The sequence below is a fragment of the Mus pahari genome, chromosome 3 (assembly GCF_900095145.1).
Source record: "Mus pahari chromosome 3, PAHARI_EIJ_v1.1, whole genome shotgun sequence".
NCBI lineage: Eukaryota > Metazoa > Chordata > Mammalia > Rodentia > Muridae > Mus > Mus pahari.
In genome coordinates, this window is record NC_034592.1 from 86,423,673 (window position 1) to 86,441,259 (window position 17,587).

General features: G+C 38.9%; 1 protein-coding gene across 1 annotated transcript in view; it reads right to left on the minus strand.

Annotated features, from left to right (window-relative positions):
- Positions 1-17,587, minus strand: part of Trim44 (tripartite motif containing 44) — a 112,349-nt gene that overhangs the window by 38,749 nt on the left and 56,013 nt on the right. The window contains exon 4 of the mRNA XM_021192879.2: positions 12,812-12,831. Coding sequence (XP_021048538.1) covers positions 12,812-12,831 — 20 coding nt within the window. The remainder of the gene's footprint in view (positions 1-12,811; positions 12,832-17,587) is intronic.

The following is a 17,587-nucleotide window of genomic DNA, read 5'->3' on the forward strand; positions in this document are numbered from 1 at the left end:
GTCTAGCAACAAAGGCAATGTTAGAACATAATAGGTACTCCATATAAACTGAAATAATAATGTTTTGTTCCTCTTAATACTCTGCTGCTTGAAAATAAAATCTGCTTCTCCCCATACACAATACACACACACACACACACACACACACACACACACACACACACACACGCACGCACGCGCACGCACGCACGCACGCGTGCGAGAACATAAGAAAACTTGCCATATATCTTTCTTATAAAAAATGCATTCAGTAAGGATGTTTGGCTAGGCATATTGTTAAGAATAGCTTTAGACCAACATGAGCTACAGAAGTAAGTTAGGAAAAAAAAAAAAATCACAGCACTCGTAGTTACACGATCAGGAATTGAAATACTGAACTAATCTGGAGTTACAAATGACCCAGGCTTCAACAATAGAACATTCACCAATATTGTTTAGGTAGAAATTTTGTAAGTTAAAAATCCTATTTTCAGGGCTGGGTAATGGCTAACTGTGTAAAATGCTCTTTGCACAAGCATGAGGACCTGAGTTTGGATTCCCAGCATTGTTTTACAAGAAAGGTATAGTGTGCATCCGTAATATACGAGGTAGATTGTGTGACGGTTAGATATTGTGGGCTTGCTGGCCAAAAGTTTAACCCAAATGGAGAGCCCCAGACTAAGTGAGAGACCAGTTTAAAGAGTAAGTTGGAAGGGCCAAAGAGATGTCTCAGTAGGTAACTGAGGCATGTGTACACTTAGGCACGTGTATGCTATGGTACATGTACACTCACACACACTAAATTAATATGCCCTTCTCCCTGAGGACCAGCTCTTATAGTATCAGAAGTTGCTATGCAAGATGCCAAGAAAGAAAAGCAAACAGTATTTCTACTTAACTGTAAAAGCCTAAACCACAACAATTACTAGCCTACAAGATATCCCAAATGGTATAATAGTGGCAGTTTTATCTCTGGGGTAACTAAAAGCTGTCTAATTAGACTTAAGGCTAGCTCAGTAGGAAGGAAGCCATGTCTGGTGGTCTAAACCTAACCAACTACCTATGCCTGGTGAGGTTATAGAACCTAGGGAAGAACCTACTGCTGCTACTTTAGGATCCTAAACAACTATGATACCTAGTTGTATTCTAAATACTCATACCCATAGATAAATGTAGCTCTTAGCCCTCATCAAAGAAACTTCTTTCTACAGCAGATGCAGAATATTAACAGAGATAAGCAGCTAGTGGAAATGTAAAGGTCAAGTGGCTGTGGGATGTCTAATCTCAATTGGTACATCCATAATGTAATCTCTACACCTAAGTCTCAGGGTGGGGACAGAAAGAATCTATGAGTCAGAGGACCACAATGATAGGAAACCTACACTCACGAGATATCAAAAACATGGTGCTAAACACGACCTTCATAATGACCATACCAGTGGGCATGCCAACAGGGATGGAAGAAATTCTGAAGGCCCACCCTTGACGAAGAGCTATAGGCCATGGCTGCTGAGAAAATATCAGTTTTCTACAGAGATAGGCCCCCTGATAAGTTATCCAATCCCAAGTGGTCCACCCTTAACACATGTACATAACATGTACATATAAGCACACGTATAACAGCAAGAAGGAAGAGGTGATGAGTTTGAGAGGAAGAAGATGGAAGGAGTTGGAGGGAGTAGGAAGGGTGGGAATGATGGCCTGTAGTAACAAGGACCTTATACTTTTTCAAGGAAAGCCTTTCAACATCAAATGCCTGCACCTGAGCCTTTCATGGAGCTAATCTGTATAAGTACAATATACAATAAACATTTCTATTCCTCTCTTTAAAAATAAAGTAATAAACCTAGAATCTTGAGACAAGTAGGGAGAATGATAGAGAAAGATGCTTGATGTCAACTGCTTGAATATACACATGCACATGCAGATATATACATACACAAACACAGTTATTTTTTTTATTACGGATTGTTTATGTGTACTTAAGGCTGTTTTGTTTTTAGACTGAGACATGATCTCCCAACAGAATGGTATAAGTAAACTTACAAGGACCTACCGATTTGCTGGCTTGCTTTAAAGCACTCAACATTTCTGGGTCTGCTATGAGGATAATACTGTCTTTTTCCTAGGTTGTAAGGTTAAACAAGACAGATGCTAAGCCATGTGTGTGTTAGTGTGCTTTCGTTAATACAGTCTCTAAAGCACTGATAAAATAATGCTATGATCAAGTATCTAAGTTAATCACTGCTACAAGCCACTTTACTTTCTGGAAAACCATTTCTCCTTCCTAACTGTAGAGGTAGAAACTCTTAAGAAACATGCTTCATGGTTTCCATCCTGCAGAGTTTTAACAGTATTTCTAAATTGCTTCTAGCCAGGTGGTGTCTCTGAGGTACTCATTCATATGCCCTCCTGAGTTTGTTTTTCAGCCTACGTAACATTCTTCTTTGCTTGTGCTCCTTAAGGAGACTCAGATGTCTATGGGAACCTGGCCCTTCATTTTTGTACATCAAAATTCTGAAGCAGAGGGGATGAATGCTGAATGTTAGGGAAATGCTGGGTTGATGCATCTGTGCCTTTGCATATATGCAGCTTGCCAATAATTGCTAAGTTTTCTCTCTGACAACAATTATCCCCCCTAGTTTCTTCACCACTCCCACCCCCCCCCACCCCCAGTTAATTATCAGTTCTGGAATTAAACTGCTTGCTTCTCCTGCAGTTGTCATGGCAACAGTTGGCCTGCACCTGCCACTGGGTGAACAGTGGCTCTTTCAGAAGAGGCAATGGCAGTTGCTGGCTCCACAAAAGCCAGGGAGTAAACTAATGTTTACCTGTCTGGGGACTGAAGTTCCTGTTTATTCTCCTTCAGATTCTTTCTTGGCAAGCCTAGTGTCAACTTTTTTTGTTTTTCAAACTGCTTGTTTGTATTTGACAAAGAAAAGGAAAATGGTGGTAAAGGGCTGAATCCCTGTTGACTGTTATAATCTTACCCATTAAGCTTTATTTATTTCCGTTGAGTAAGTTGTAAGATCTAAATTGTCTGTCTCCTGACAAAGGGACTGCAGTATAAAGGCTGAATACAGAGAATTTTAAGACTGCTAGATCTGGGTTCTAAATCCTAGTGATATTGCTTGCTAACTGTATGGCCACAGGTGAATCATTCAGCTTCTTACAGTATCAGTTTTATCATATACATAAGGGTGGTCAACGTAACTATAACTCTAACAGTCTCTTAGAAAGCTCTGAGACTACATGGGTCTAGCTCCCACTCGATGTCCATGGTATCAGCAGCCTCACTGCTGTCGCTGGTTAACTACAATCCTGGACATCTCTTAAAGACACGACAAAGCTGCCATCTTGGTCACTTTATACTTAACCGAGTGACAGTAACTCTGGACAGATAAAATACATTGTGCCCCAGCATCTAGACCAAGATTCATCTAAAGCTAGAACAGAGAAATACTGAGAAATGATGGTTTCCCTGCCTGGCTTCCTTGATATTCTGTCAGCTCCTCCCTCTCTGTGCTGTTTTCATGCTCAATCTCACTTTCCTTTAAATAGAATTGATGGAACCAGAGTGTAAGAGACATGTAGTCACCAAGGAAACAAACTCTTTTCATTTTACAACCACATTTCAACCTACAGAGAACTGGTAGTGGTATTGAGGACTTCAGGGAGGGGGGCATTTATATAAAAATAAAAGGAGCCTTTCTTCCCTGAAACACCTGCATATGGGTAAGAAAGTTTTTCTTTTGTGAACCTCTAACTACTCATGTTTAGGGTATCTAAACAAGTGCATCTTAGTCTGTGGTAAAAAAACAAAACAAACAAACAAAAAAACCCTCAGTATTTGAGATACCACCCTGTATGTGTACATATATATATGTTCTGTCTTTTCTTAAAGATTTGAAATCACTTCCTTACAGTTTTAATGTTAAGGAAACTTCTACTTAGTGACCCTAAACCTTACACCACCTCAAAAAGAAAGGAAAAAAGAAAAGAAAACCAAAACAAAACCTACTAATATGTGTTCCCAGCATGTTTTATGTATGCCTTCTTAAAGTTTCCATTGCCCTTACCTCCCCACTACCACCAAGAAAGAAAAAAAAAAGGAAAGAAGGAAAGGAAGGGAAAAAGAGGACATTAGAAGGTATGTTACCTCTTGCCTGTCTCTTACTGGGAAGAAGGAAGAAGGAAAAGGGACTTGAGACTAACCCGCAGGTTTCTTGTAAAATACAACAGACTCAGTAAACAATTATGCTGTGGCTGCCCACGTGTGAGGGGGACATAACAAGGCTATCTATCAAATAGTGTTACTCTTTAAAAATGAATTGAGTTTTGACTTCCTAAACCAAATTCTGCTAAGAACCAAGCCATAATGGTTAGGAAGACAAACAAGAAAGAAGAGAGTAAGGCCACAGACAGACTCCTTTAGCATCAAGCTCTAACTGGACACCAACACAGCATAAGCTCACACCAATTTCTTTGACTAGTTATTAAGTAAAACATCTATGTTCTCCCTTTGGAAAAGGTTGGTGCATTAAGATTGCCTTTTTTCATTTATTTGAAAGGAATTAGGCAATTATTTTCTAAACTTTATTTTAAATTTGAGGAAGGTAAAACTGTAAACATAGGAATATAAACACAATAAAAATTAAATGAAGTGGGCTGGAGAGATGGCTCAGTGGTTAAGAGCACTGACTGCTCTTCTGAAGGTCATGAGTTCAAATCCCAGCAACCACATGGTGGCTCACAACCATCCGTAACAAGATCTGGCTCCTTCTTCTGGAGTGTCTGAAGACAGCTACAGTGTACTTACATATAATAAATAAATAAATCTTTAAAAAAAAAATTAAATGAAGTCCTTCCAAACATTTTATCTCATTTATTTTTTTTGCATTTAAAAAAAGGAATGCTTTCTTTGCTTCGTGGTGTTTGTTAAATATAATCAGATGTCAGGTTTTTAAAATTACATGTGAATTTGTGTGTATGTATGTGGCCTGTGCACCAGAGCATGCATGTGGAAGTCACAGGAAAACCTGTAAAAGTTGGTTCTCTACTTTTATCACATGAATCTCCAGAATCGAATTCAGGTCATTATGTTTGGCAACAAGCCTTTTATTAGCTGAGCCATCTCATGTCAGACTGATGGAGAAACAGAGGCATTAAAAACAAACTAATAATTTACGATGTATAACAAACTATCAAATGTGATTGGAGGAGCAACAGAAAATCTTGGCTTCAAGAAGTAATGTGTAACAGGAATTGTCTAAAGCTTTTGATGTCTCAACTCAGCATCTCAGTCACTTTACAAGCTGAACTCTACTTATCTTCTGGAGTCAGTTATTGGCTAGTCCCCACTGGCACATGTATCCTTATATCCCGAAACCTTTTTATTTGTTGGTTTCTCTGCTTGGATGACTTTCCTATTCTTTCCATCAGAAAATGCCTAGCTCCATCCATCTGTCAAGATCCAGAAGAATTCTTTTTGAGTTAGTAGTACAGTATTCTACACTCAATAGATTTACTTTATAGGATTATTATCATGCAATAGTGTAGCTTACACTCAGAAATCAAACTATATAAACTTGGAGGCTGCCTTTAAAAAAAAACAAAAAACAAAAGACAAATAAAAAATAAAAACTCTGTGATCTTATAAAGTCTAACTTCTCTGACTCATTTTTTCATCTCTGATGGAAAATCAAGATAATATATAAACCATCTATTTGGGGTACTGTGAGCAATAAATGATTTAATATATCTAAATATTTAAAATAGATCTACATACTTGGTACTTCATCAGTGGTTCTTTAAATATCTTAATGATAATTATATTCCAATTAAATATGATAATAAACTTGTCTATTTAGCTAGACTTTGAGACCTTTGTAAATGCAAGAACAGACATCTTTGTCCTTATAACCACAAGGCCCATGGCCTCCTCTTCCTTGACCACTGTGGCTACTAAAGAAATAAAACTGAGATTTACAATTTTAAAAATTACTAATTAAAAGATATACACAGCTAAAATTAATAAATATTGCCCAAAGTCTATGTGCTAGAGGCTTGGCTACTAACTCTGGCACTGCTGGGAGGCAGTGTGTGAGGCCCACCGAAGAATGGCCTTGAAAAGCCATCAGATTCTAGCTCTGATATTTTGACTTCTAACCACTTTTATTATCTACCACTTTCCATGACGTACTGTCTTATCACAGGTCCAAGGACTAAACAGTCAATGATCATGGGTTAAAATTTCTGAAACTACATAGGAGGAAAAAATAATTTTCTTCATATATGTTAGAGGAAATAGACTAAAGTGATCTTCTGAGAACTGTGTATGTGAATTCTCTAGGCTTTCACATGGGCTACAAACTTTATTTATCTCAGGTACTTTGTTGCAGCAATGGAAAACGCCTACACAAACCTAACTTGGTAAAGGTGCAGTAGGGAGGCTGGTATTTAAATAGAAATAACAGTACACGGGTTAAATGACTTGACCAAGGCCACACCGTTGGTCACAGGCACAAAAGAGAAGAGGTAGGTCAATGCCCTTTTTTCCTTCCAAACATGCTACCAGTTTGATCATTCAAGCAGCTTGGCTCACATTCACAATTTCAACACGCCATGTATGCTTGAATAACAGCCAACTTTGAAGATGAAAATTCTACAGAAGTTCCCTATATAGTTGATATTATTAAAAAGCCATTTTTCTCTTAGTTTAAAGAGAAAAAAAAAACCTCAAAAAAAAAAAAAAACCCCAAAAGCAAATCAAAATTTAATCCTGATCTTGCTCCTTTTTCTCCAAACACAAGGGTTTAAGGGTCTTTTTCTCTCTCTCACTGCCTCCCACAAAACAATTGCTTTCACACCAGCAGACCACACTGCCACCCCCTCTCCTCAAGTACATATTACTTCTCAGCAGGCTTCAACAGGGGTAGAGAAGGAGCCAATCTGTGAGGCAGTGAACACAGATCTCCCATAATAGTACAGAGAAGACAGAAAATTGCGGCTCAAAGTGTAAATTGCTTTTTTGCTTGAAGAAGAAATAATCATTCTGGGTTTCAAAGAGACCGTCTTATAAGATGACTCCACAGTAGTTCATATTCATATTCTATATTAAAACTTTTGCTCTACCATATCCACTGAGGATCCTTGCCAGCCATGGCTGTGTATCATGATTTGAAGAATAGTTGCTATACAGCAAGCAACAAGCAACTATCCTGTGATGTTAAACAAAGGTTTGCTTGGCTCCCTAGAGAATCCTCTTGGGGTTGGTGCTTAGGGATACTGTGTGAGGATTACTGTGTGAGGAGATAGGTTTGGATAAGCACAGTAGCTAAGGAGAAATCACTTTCAGAAAACAGGCCAGAGCAATTACACGTCAGTGAGTCACAAGGAAGTAGACCAAGGTGAGCCTATGAGGACTGTGGGTGAAGTCTCTAGGCTTTCAAAACATAGGGTCACAAATTTACCTCCTGCAGATAGTCCAAATAAGCCCTGAAAACAGATCATACTCATTTCCTAGATCTGCTGCTGCTGCTGCTGCTGCTGCTGCTGCTACTACTACTACTACTACTACTAACTAGCCTGTGATATCTCTATAAATTTACTGGTAAGTCCTCATACTACATCATAGGTCTTGCGTGAGGTTAAATGAAAATGTACATAAAGCACTCTGGACATTAAATCTTTAGTACAGAGTAGCTACAATTACTACTGTTATTGTTAATTTGCTAGACAATTATACAGTAAGACTTGGTGAGGAACAGGCATAAACAAAAGCACAATATCTGGCTAACTCCTACTGAACAGCCCAGAAAGTCAAAGCTCAAGAGCAAGGAGACTCCAGCGGGTAGACAGGATATATATAAGATATCTGTTGTTGTTCCCTCCACGATAGGGGACAACTGAATATATGGGACCTAGTCTCCTAACCATTCTTTGTGCGGGGAGAAGTACATTTCCTTTACACATGGAACCCTCACTTAATCTCTCAGCAACACAGAAAACTTTGGAACAAAATTCTCTTCAGCTTGTTGAAATTGTAAAGTGTACATCATAAATGTAAGAAATTTTAGATCAAAGGCAGTCTACCCCTGAAGTGGTAATTGGAATAGACTGAGCCAAATGGTAGTTCAACACCAAGAAGCTAAATGGAACCAACATGCATGGATTTAAAGGTTAAGAAGAAAATATGAATCCTTTCCCCTCTTTTTGCCAATTTAGAACATGCTCTCAAGTGCACACAATACTGAAAATGATTTTGTCAAGTCATGGTCCAAGAGAATCTTGCTGACATCCACTGCACCCTGGCTTGAGGTAGACAGCTTGACATCTTAGTTACTGGTAAAGAAACTACATGCTTTGTCAAGATGACACTAAAGTATCCCTAGTTAAGCTGGAAAGCCCGTCTCTCAGGCTTCTCTGCAAGCATCCTCACAGTTTTCCAATCAATGTGACTTTGGAATGTGGCCATAACAAAATTGAAATGTTCAGCCTAATCAGGACAGAAATTCCATGTGCTAAGTCATGGAACCTTCCTATTATTTCTGCTAAGCTCTTGTCTTTTAGCATGGTCTTGCTTGCACTCTCTTTGGTAGAAAGAAGGTCTAGAGCTGTGACTGCCCTTGATTTCAAGGAGCTAGAGAATAAAGGGGCAAAGTGCCGTGGAAAATCGGGAGTCCAAATCAAATGCCTGTGCAAAATGGTAAAAATGTGGTTAATAATTAGAGAAAACACTGATTCAGGAGCCTATCATTACAAGTCTTATGCTTGTGCTATAGCTTAGACACGATCTATCCTTGAAAAGTTCACATGGTGGGTTTGTCCCCAGTGTGGCCATATCCAGAAGCAATGTAACCTTTAAAGAGTGAGGCTTAGTGGAATATGACTGAGCTACTGGGTCACCAGCCTGGGAAGAAATTAATTTAGGTATATGGAATTGGATTAGTTTTAAGAAAATGGGAGCCTAAAGCCTGCCCTTTTGTGAGCTTTCCTTCTGTATGTATTCAAGCTACCATGAGGTAATGCACAATGAGGCCCTCCTGAGAGCTAGTCAGATAGTGGTGCCATGGCCCAGAACCTCCAAAACTGCAAGCTAATCAATTTCCACATAAAGTACTCACCCTCATGTATTTTTGTTGAAGAACACAAAACAAAAGACACCTAGTTTAGTCAATTTACTCAGGCTTCTTATGACTGCCTCCTGTTAGTTTTCCACTCTGAAGACAGCAGACACAAAATGGAAACCTGCTCAGGTCAATTTCTGTTTAAATTGCTGTTTTTGCTTTTTAAGAAGTGTCTCATATAGTGCAGGCTAACAAGGCTGACCTTAAACCCTTAGTCCTTCTGCCTCTACTTCCTGAATGCTGGGATTATAGGACTGTGGTTTCAAATTCTTTAACAGCTTTCTACTGACTCCAGAATAACGCAAATGTTCCAAGAAGGCTTTTAAGGCCAAAATGACCACAATGCTTCTTATCTTCCACTATCACTGGTCTAGCACGTTCACCCAAGAAATTCCCTTACCTGAACAATGATCAATGATGAAGCCACACTCAACCTTTGAGTGCTTTCTCATCTCCCAGACCGGGCCACGTAGCTATTTTCCTGTCAGGCTTACTCTATTGTCTTCTTTCTTTCTTTCTCTCTTCTTTTCTTTCTTTCCTTCCCTTTCTTCCTCCCTCCCTTCCTGTCTTTCTCCCAACACCTCCTTCCTTTCCTTCCTCTGTTTTTTGGAACAGACAATGGTCTAACCCTTTCCTCAAGCAGCCTGACTTCCTTTAGCACCATTTTCTCCACACTGCTGCTTGGAAAGCTCACCTCTCTGTCTAGACTCTAATGTACAAAAGTAGGCGCCATGTTTGTCTTACTCACCGTTATGTGTGTAACAGTGCATGTCTGGCACATAGCAGGGTCACACACATACACATTTTTATGTTAAGTGCTTGCATGAGTTTATATGTATCCCATGTGAGTAGGAGCCCACAAAGGCCAGAAATAGGGCATTAGAGCCCCAGGAATTAGAATTACAGATGGTTGTGACCTGGTACTTAGGAACAGTTATTTCTATTAACTACTGAGGCATCACTTAAGCTCCCACAAACACACTGTAATGGAATAAAAAGATAAGAAGGATCTAGGGAGGGAAGAAACCATAATATAGAATAAGTTTGTTCCTGAAAACATTTGGAAGGTAGAATCTGAAGGGATTCTCTGAGGCAATACATGATGCTGCTGGCTTGAACCACAGCTGACCAGAGCTGGATATTTCCCTGTAGTTCTAAAGTGGAAGCTGAGGAACACAGTTCTCAAGAGAAGGAAATACCAAAAGATGCACATTCAGGATATCACTTGGGACATCTTAAGAAAGGGGTTCAACAGTGCTGGGTATGGGTTACTTTCTGTTGATCACTAGCGTACCATAGACTCTCCCAAAACATTACATGTTATTGCCATTGCTCTTGGTTACCCTCTAGAATCTGATGGTAGACGCTACTGTTGAAGACACCATATATGAGTCAGTAGACATGTAGGAACTGATCTGGGGCTGACCCAGAAGCTTCATCTCTCCTTACTGGCTAGCTTCCACAACAGTGGGAAGTACCACGCAGGCTCAGGAGCAGGGAGGGGTGTCACTAATCTAACTCAGGTGTGTACATCTTGCAGATACGCCATGGGGGAAGAGTGGGACTAATGATATGGGAGTAACTGACAACTTTTCTGGTTAGACTTAAGACCCAATCCACATGATAGAATTCATGCCTGGTACTAACTGGATCAAGAATCCATAGCTGGGCAGGTCATGAGCCCTAGGAGAGAACTTACTATTATGCTTAACAGACATAATTCTAAATATGTATCTTTATACCGATAAATTAGTACATTTTTAACACCTTTCAGAGAAGCTTCCTTTTTGTAGTAAGTGGTGATTAATACAGGGACTCACATCTGATCAATATGCAGAGAACAAGATACCAAAGACTGTTTAACCTTTAACAGGACACCTATATCACACATTTCCTCAGCAAACACCCCTAGGGAATCACTACAGAAGAGGATGGAAAGATTGTTAAGAGCTAATGGAGAGCTACTGCAAAACAGTGTTTTCAGGATATGAGAGGCCACTACACACATGTACTCAGTGGCTGTGACTGAATGCACAAGGCCTGCAGAAAATTAAGACAGCCCAAATCCTAGAATGGATGAGGGAGAGACTCACAATGTCCTACTCCTAAGTGAGGACCTATTGGCAACTGATGGCTGCTGGTGGAAGAAAGGTGTCAATTTTCTTCAGGGATGTAACCTTCTATGGGTTGCCCTTGTTCCAGTAGATGGTCCTACACCTATGACATACTGGTAGCACTAAAGGGTTGAAAAAGAAATACATGGAGTTGGGAGGTAAAAGTGATTCTGGGGATATGAAAAGGGTTAAAGGGGAGGAAACAAGGGATAGATTTATTAAGACACATATTCATGTATAAAATTCTCAAACAATACACTTAAAGGGGATCATTCAAGATGAGGTAATTAGTTTTACCTGTCAATTTGACAGGATCTAAAATCATTCTGGTAGATAAACCTCCATGTGTACTTGTAAAGATCATCTTATATAAAGAAAAACTGGGGTTAACACAGCATTCAATGGTCTTTGCATCTGTTGTAAATGCAATGTAACTTGCTGCTTCAAGTTCCTGTTGCCTTGACTTTCCCACCATAATGGACTGAACCTGGAGCTGTGAGCAAAACAACCCCTTTCTCTCTTAAATTGCTTTTACCAGGGTATATTTCATTACAGCAAAAGGAAAAACAAAACAAAACAAAACCTGAGACATGAGGAAAAAGTAATGACATTTGTTGGTCAGAAATAAAACCAGAGTCAAATACTGGCTCCATGGACAATCTTGAACAGTTTTTTAAGGTTCTTTTAAGAAGGAATTGAACCCCATTAGTGAATTTTACACTGAGACCTGAGGAACTCTGTCTCTACAAAAGCCTCTCAGGCTCTACGGGGATGAAGAAGAAAGTTCACCAAGAGATATAGTCTTAACTCCACATAAAGAAAAATGTTTTATATTCATTGAGGGTCTACTTAAAATCCATTAGAAAAGGCAGTACTTGTGGTTAAAATAAAGTTTGACTAGCAGAGACCCAGACATCCTTTCTCATCCCTGTCATAAGTCCTTTAGTCTCCATGACAGACGGGGTCTGTCTAGACATTACAATTTGCCTGATGGCACAGCTGCAGCGTTTCCTATAGCCTTTTCTCACTACTCAAGCAGATGAAGAGGAAAGAAAGTTAAAGTCCAAGTTTACTGTAAGGCTGAGGCAATAAAAAAATACCCTGTTAAATTTCTTCCAATATTGATATAGAAAAGTACAAAAGCCTTTCCCCATTTAAACAATTTTTTATACCTATTACCTAGTATTCATTGTGACATTCATTGTGACAGAAATAATATAGTCTAGAGCACATTCACAAAAGTCAAAAAGAACAAAAAAAGAACATTGTAAGTTTAGTAGGTCCACCTGATAGTCTAACTACCATTCAAATACAGAGCCTGCTCCTCTTAACAAGGTATTCTGAATGGGCTAAAGAACAAAGCAAAGTCTTTGTCACTATATACTTTCAAGTCTACCTTTACAAGTTTACAGGTACTCAGATGCAGAAGGAGATGGGAGTAGTAAAAAATAAAAGCCTCAAAGCCCTGAATTAAAACAGATATCCCTTTTCTATGCTATCCCTTGCTTGTCTACATCTCAGGGGGCATTAGAAGGCTACAAATGTCACTCCACTTCTGAAAACAAACAAGCAGAAATAATGTAATCTTACCTGGGTCCTTCCTCGTCACCCTGAAAAACAAAGAAGAAACAGTATTAGAATTCATTGTTGGTAAAACCTCCAGAGGACCAGAAGTCTCAGTTACCCTGGACGCCTGAGATCGAACCACCAAACAGGCAGCATACACCAGCTGATATGAGGCCCGCCAACACATATACAGCAAAGGACTGCTGGGTCTGTGGTCAATCAGAGATGATGCACCTAACCCTCAAGAGACTGGAAGCCCCAGGGAATGGGAGAGACGGAGGGTGCATGGGGTGGGGGGAATTAAAATCCGAAGTGTAAAAATAAATAAAATAAATTTTTAAAAAACTAAAAGAAAAATAAAAACTGAAAAGTTAAAAAAATTATTTTTGTTGCTACTTCATGACTATAATCCTGCTACTATTACAAATTATAATGTAAATATCTGATATGCAATCCCTGTGAAATGGTCAGTTGACCTCCCAGAAGGGTCACAACCCACAGGTCTAAAGGCTAAGATAAAGACTATTATATCCCTATGTTCAAACTGCCCAGCCGAAATGTACTGATAATTTGCCCTTGTAAGCATGGATTGTGAACATACAGAGCTAGGAGGCCTAAATAATAGCCTTTTGTTGTGTTTTCATTTCTATGGCTAGCAGTATTCTAAGCCCACTGAGAATCCCAAAATAGCAGTAGGTCTTAGGCAAAACTGACCAGCTTCAAAAGCAACAAACTGTTTTCTTCAAAAACTCATTTCTGTCTTGGTCTAGCACTTTTCCTTGAAATGGGAACACAGTGTCCTATTATACAGTATATTAAGGTGGAAAGACTTCTAAACTGGCACTCGGGAAACAGATTCTGGTTGAAGTTCTGAGAGTTATGAGTATGTGCCACTGGGGCGTGCCAATTAATTAAAATGGCCTTTGGTTTCTCCCCTGTAAATGGGTAGTTTGGGCACTTAGTAGCTACTTCATTCATTACTCAAACAGTACCTTTTCTCCTTTTCTTAGTTATTCTTCAAAAAAATCAATGTGCATTATTTCTCTAGGTACTTTACTCTCTTGACCTAACTTTATCAGTAACCATCATAGCAGATTATTGGCTTCCCCTCTGAAACAAAATGAGAACTTTCAAAAGACTCCAAAGTCTTTCTTATGTCAGCGTATTTATTATTCTGTTAACAATTTATCTTTCACATTCCCCTCTTTAGTCACTCAAGGGTGATTTTAATAGAAATTGTACTTTCTGGTTATACTCCCCAGAGAATCAATGAATGAATGATTCCAACTTGTATAAGCTGGAACCAGATACTCTGGGTTCAAATCTTGGCTCTATGCACTTACTTGTGTTACTCTAACCAAGGTATTCTCTCTCTTTGAACTTCACCCCATTGTTTATAAAGTGGGGTAATAGCTGTCTCTGTATCATAGGATCAATATGAGGATTAATTAATGTTCACCATTGTTAAGCAGTGTGTGAGAGGACACTGTTAATAAGATTACTGATTAATATCAGTAGTAATTTGGTATGAATCATACACACACACACAAAAAAGAGTATAGAGGATAGTGATCTTTCTATGAGCTCTCAACAAGGTGCTCATGCACACAGAAAATAAACCAAGTATTCTACAGGCTCTATAGAGGCATAAACAGAATGGCCTCAGCGGCAAAAGGGAAGAGGTGACATTTTGGATAGGCAGGATTTGCTCAGGCTGACCACACTAAAAAGTAGGGAGAAGACTGGAATAACAAGAGCAAAGATGATTGGGGGCAGGGGCGCAAGACAAACAGATGACTGATAGGACGGTAGGAAGAATACTGGCATAACAAGAGCAAAGACATGATAATTTAATTAATAGTTAAAGGAAGTGAGGGAGAGAGGGACACATTGGGTTCTGTGAAACTAGAAAATGAAGGTGTGCTTATGTGTTTAAGGTAGTTTGGGAGTAGAGCTAAGGGCAATGTGGGGATAAGAGTACAAGTGGGATAAAGGCAGATTACCAAAGATTAGGTCTGCATAGGAAGTTCTAACCAGGAAAATAATTTAACCATTCTATGTAATGGAGGTTGAAAAGGAGGGCATTTTACAGACTATTAAGGATTTGAAGGGCTGGAGAGATGGCTCAGTGGTTAAGAGCACAGACTGCTCTTCCAGAGGTCCTGAGTTCAATTTCCAGCAACCACATGGTGGCTCACACCCATCTGTAATCTGATCTGATGCCCTCTTCTGGTGTGTCTGAAGACAGTGACAGTGTACTCATATACATAATATAAATAAATAAATCTTAAAAGAAAAGGGGGATTTGCAATAGTGTAAGGGCACCAATCAATTACACTTCAATAAGAAATGGGCAAGTGGTGGAAGGATGCTACAGGGGTAAATAGAAGACTTCTTCACATTTTGATCAACTTATACGTCTCAAGAATACTATCTCAAGCAAAGTCATATAACTTAAATTTCATGATTTATACTATCAATGACATAATTAAACTTCAATACAAATTTTCAACTATTATTGGCTATTTAAACCTAAGAGGATCTTGTAGGAAAATACATCTAGTCATTCTGCCATGATTTAAAACAAGTACTAAAGCCGGGCGTGGTGGCGCATGCCTTTAATCCCAGTACTCGGGAGGCAGAGGCAGGCGGATTTCTGAGTTCGAGGCCAGCCTGGTCTACAAAGTGAGTTCCAGGACAGCCAGGGCTACACAGAGAAACCCTGTCTTGAAAAACCAAAAAAAAAAAAAAAAAAAAACCAACAACAACAAAAAAACAAGTCCTGGTCGCCGTCACACATCTTGGTGCAATGGTTATGAAATAGGATTTTGTGTATGGTTTTCACGGCACACTATCAATTCTAGCATTTGAAAGGCTGAGGAAGAAGGGTGGTGAATTAGAATCCAACCTATATAGGTTAAATAGGAGGGCCTGTAGAATTTCTGAGTTACAAAAATAGTATCTCAAGTTAACTTTTGCATTAAAGTGTGGTAATTAACTTTCCAAGATTCAGCTTTCTAAACAAATATATGATATACTGTAAGTGTTCAACAAATGAGAGACATATCGAGCTTTCTCTGAATTACTAATTGATACTACTTTTCAGGGAACAGGAGAGGAACATAAGGCATAATTTTGCTGTATGTCTACCTTTTTCAGAAAGTCATTGCTAAAAAGTATGCAGAAGACAGAATCAAAGTTTCATTATTGAAGGAATGAACAAATGGATGAAACAATTACATTTAGGAAGCATGAGTCTATTTAGATAACTTCTTCAGATATACAGATGACTATAACTTGCTAGTAAGAGATGCTCACATATGGGTCCTGCTATAAGCTCACCTCTATCCCAAAAGCCTTGTTAATTTGAGACATTCCTTATAGATCAGGCCTAACTAAGAAACTTCCTCACTGCGAGCTTGGGAAAGTACCGCTCTGTTCTAATTTCTGCACCTGTGGAATTCTTTCTTTACAGCTAGCAGTCAAGGGAAGCTGACAGTGACCATCTCTGTCACACGGTGTCTTTGTCAGTGGATTTCAACCATTTGAAACAGAAACTGTTTTGTTCATAAGGTACAAAAGTACATAGTAAGTAATTATGCACAGGAGTTCAGGCAAAGATAGAGCAGGATTTAAAATTAATTTCTACTGCCACTATAAGTTAATTCTGGTTACAAATATTAGAAATGACTTGTTAGATTAAGCAATATTTTTCAATCCCTCCTTTAAACGTCATGAGTACCCTTGGGTGGCACACTGCACTATAATGTGACCTTTTCTTTCTATTCCACCAGTGGAAATAAGGTTTACCTAGATTCAAGTTTAATCCTAAATCTGTTTAGGAAAACTTGTAGCCATCATGACAAGTTAAACAACAAAAATGGATGTAAGGAAGACAAATGTTGTCCCCAAGAGTTGTTGATTCTTGAGAATTTAAATGCTTCATAACACTGACTAAACATGGTAAAAATTAGTAACAAACTGGATTATGGGTAGAACATGCAAAATACTACAGACTTAGAGTAGTGCTAGGCATTTTAGACAAGTTTATTGCTGAATTCTTAGGGTGCTAGGAAGCAAACCCACAGCCCTAACATGCTATATGTAAACACTTCCTTTGAGCTCTGTCCTAGTCCTAACCGGGCATTTAAAATGGTAGTAGATGTAGTTCATACTGAGAAAATGACTTTAAATTTGAATTAATAAACTCGTATTATTTTTCTACAAATACCTGGATTCAAACTCAAAACTAATGCTTAAGCTATGTACATTTTATTTTTAAAATACCTCCAAAGAAACAACTTTTTCTAGCATTATCTTCCTTCAACTCAGAAAAGTCCTTTGAAAACCTGACAGAAGGACTGGGGATGTTCTCAGCTGATAGTGTGTCTAACATGCACAAAGCTCTGGATTCCAGCCTATGCATTACTACACTGAACAAGGTGGCACATGTCTGTAATCTCAGCACTTGGAATATAGAGGCAGGAGACTGAGAGGTCATCCTCAGCCCCATGGCAAGTCTGAAGCTAGCCTGACCCTATCTCAAAACACAACAACAACAAACCATATCCACTAGGCATAATATGAAAATATTCATGCATTGCAGATAAAAATGCTCGTTAACACATTATCAGTCAGTTTTTTAAAATTTAGATCCTCTCTCTCTCTCTCTCTCTCTCTCTCTCTCTCTCTCTCTCTCTCTCTGTCTCTCTCTCTCTCTCTCGGCTCTTCTTCTCCCCTCATTCCCTTCCTTCCCCCCTGCTCTAAAAATACAGTAAAAGCTAGTAGGAGTGTTAGCTA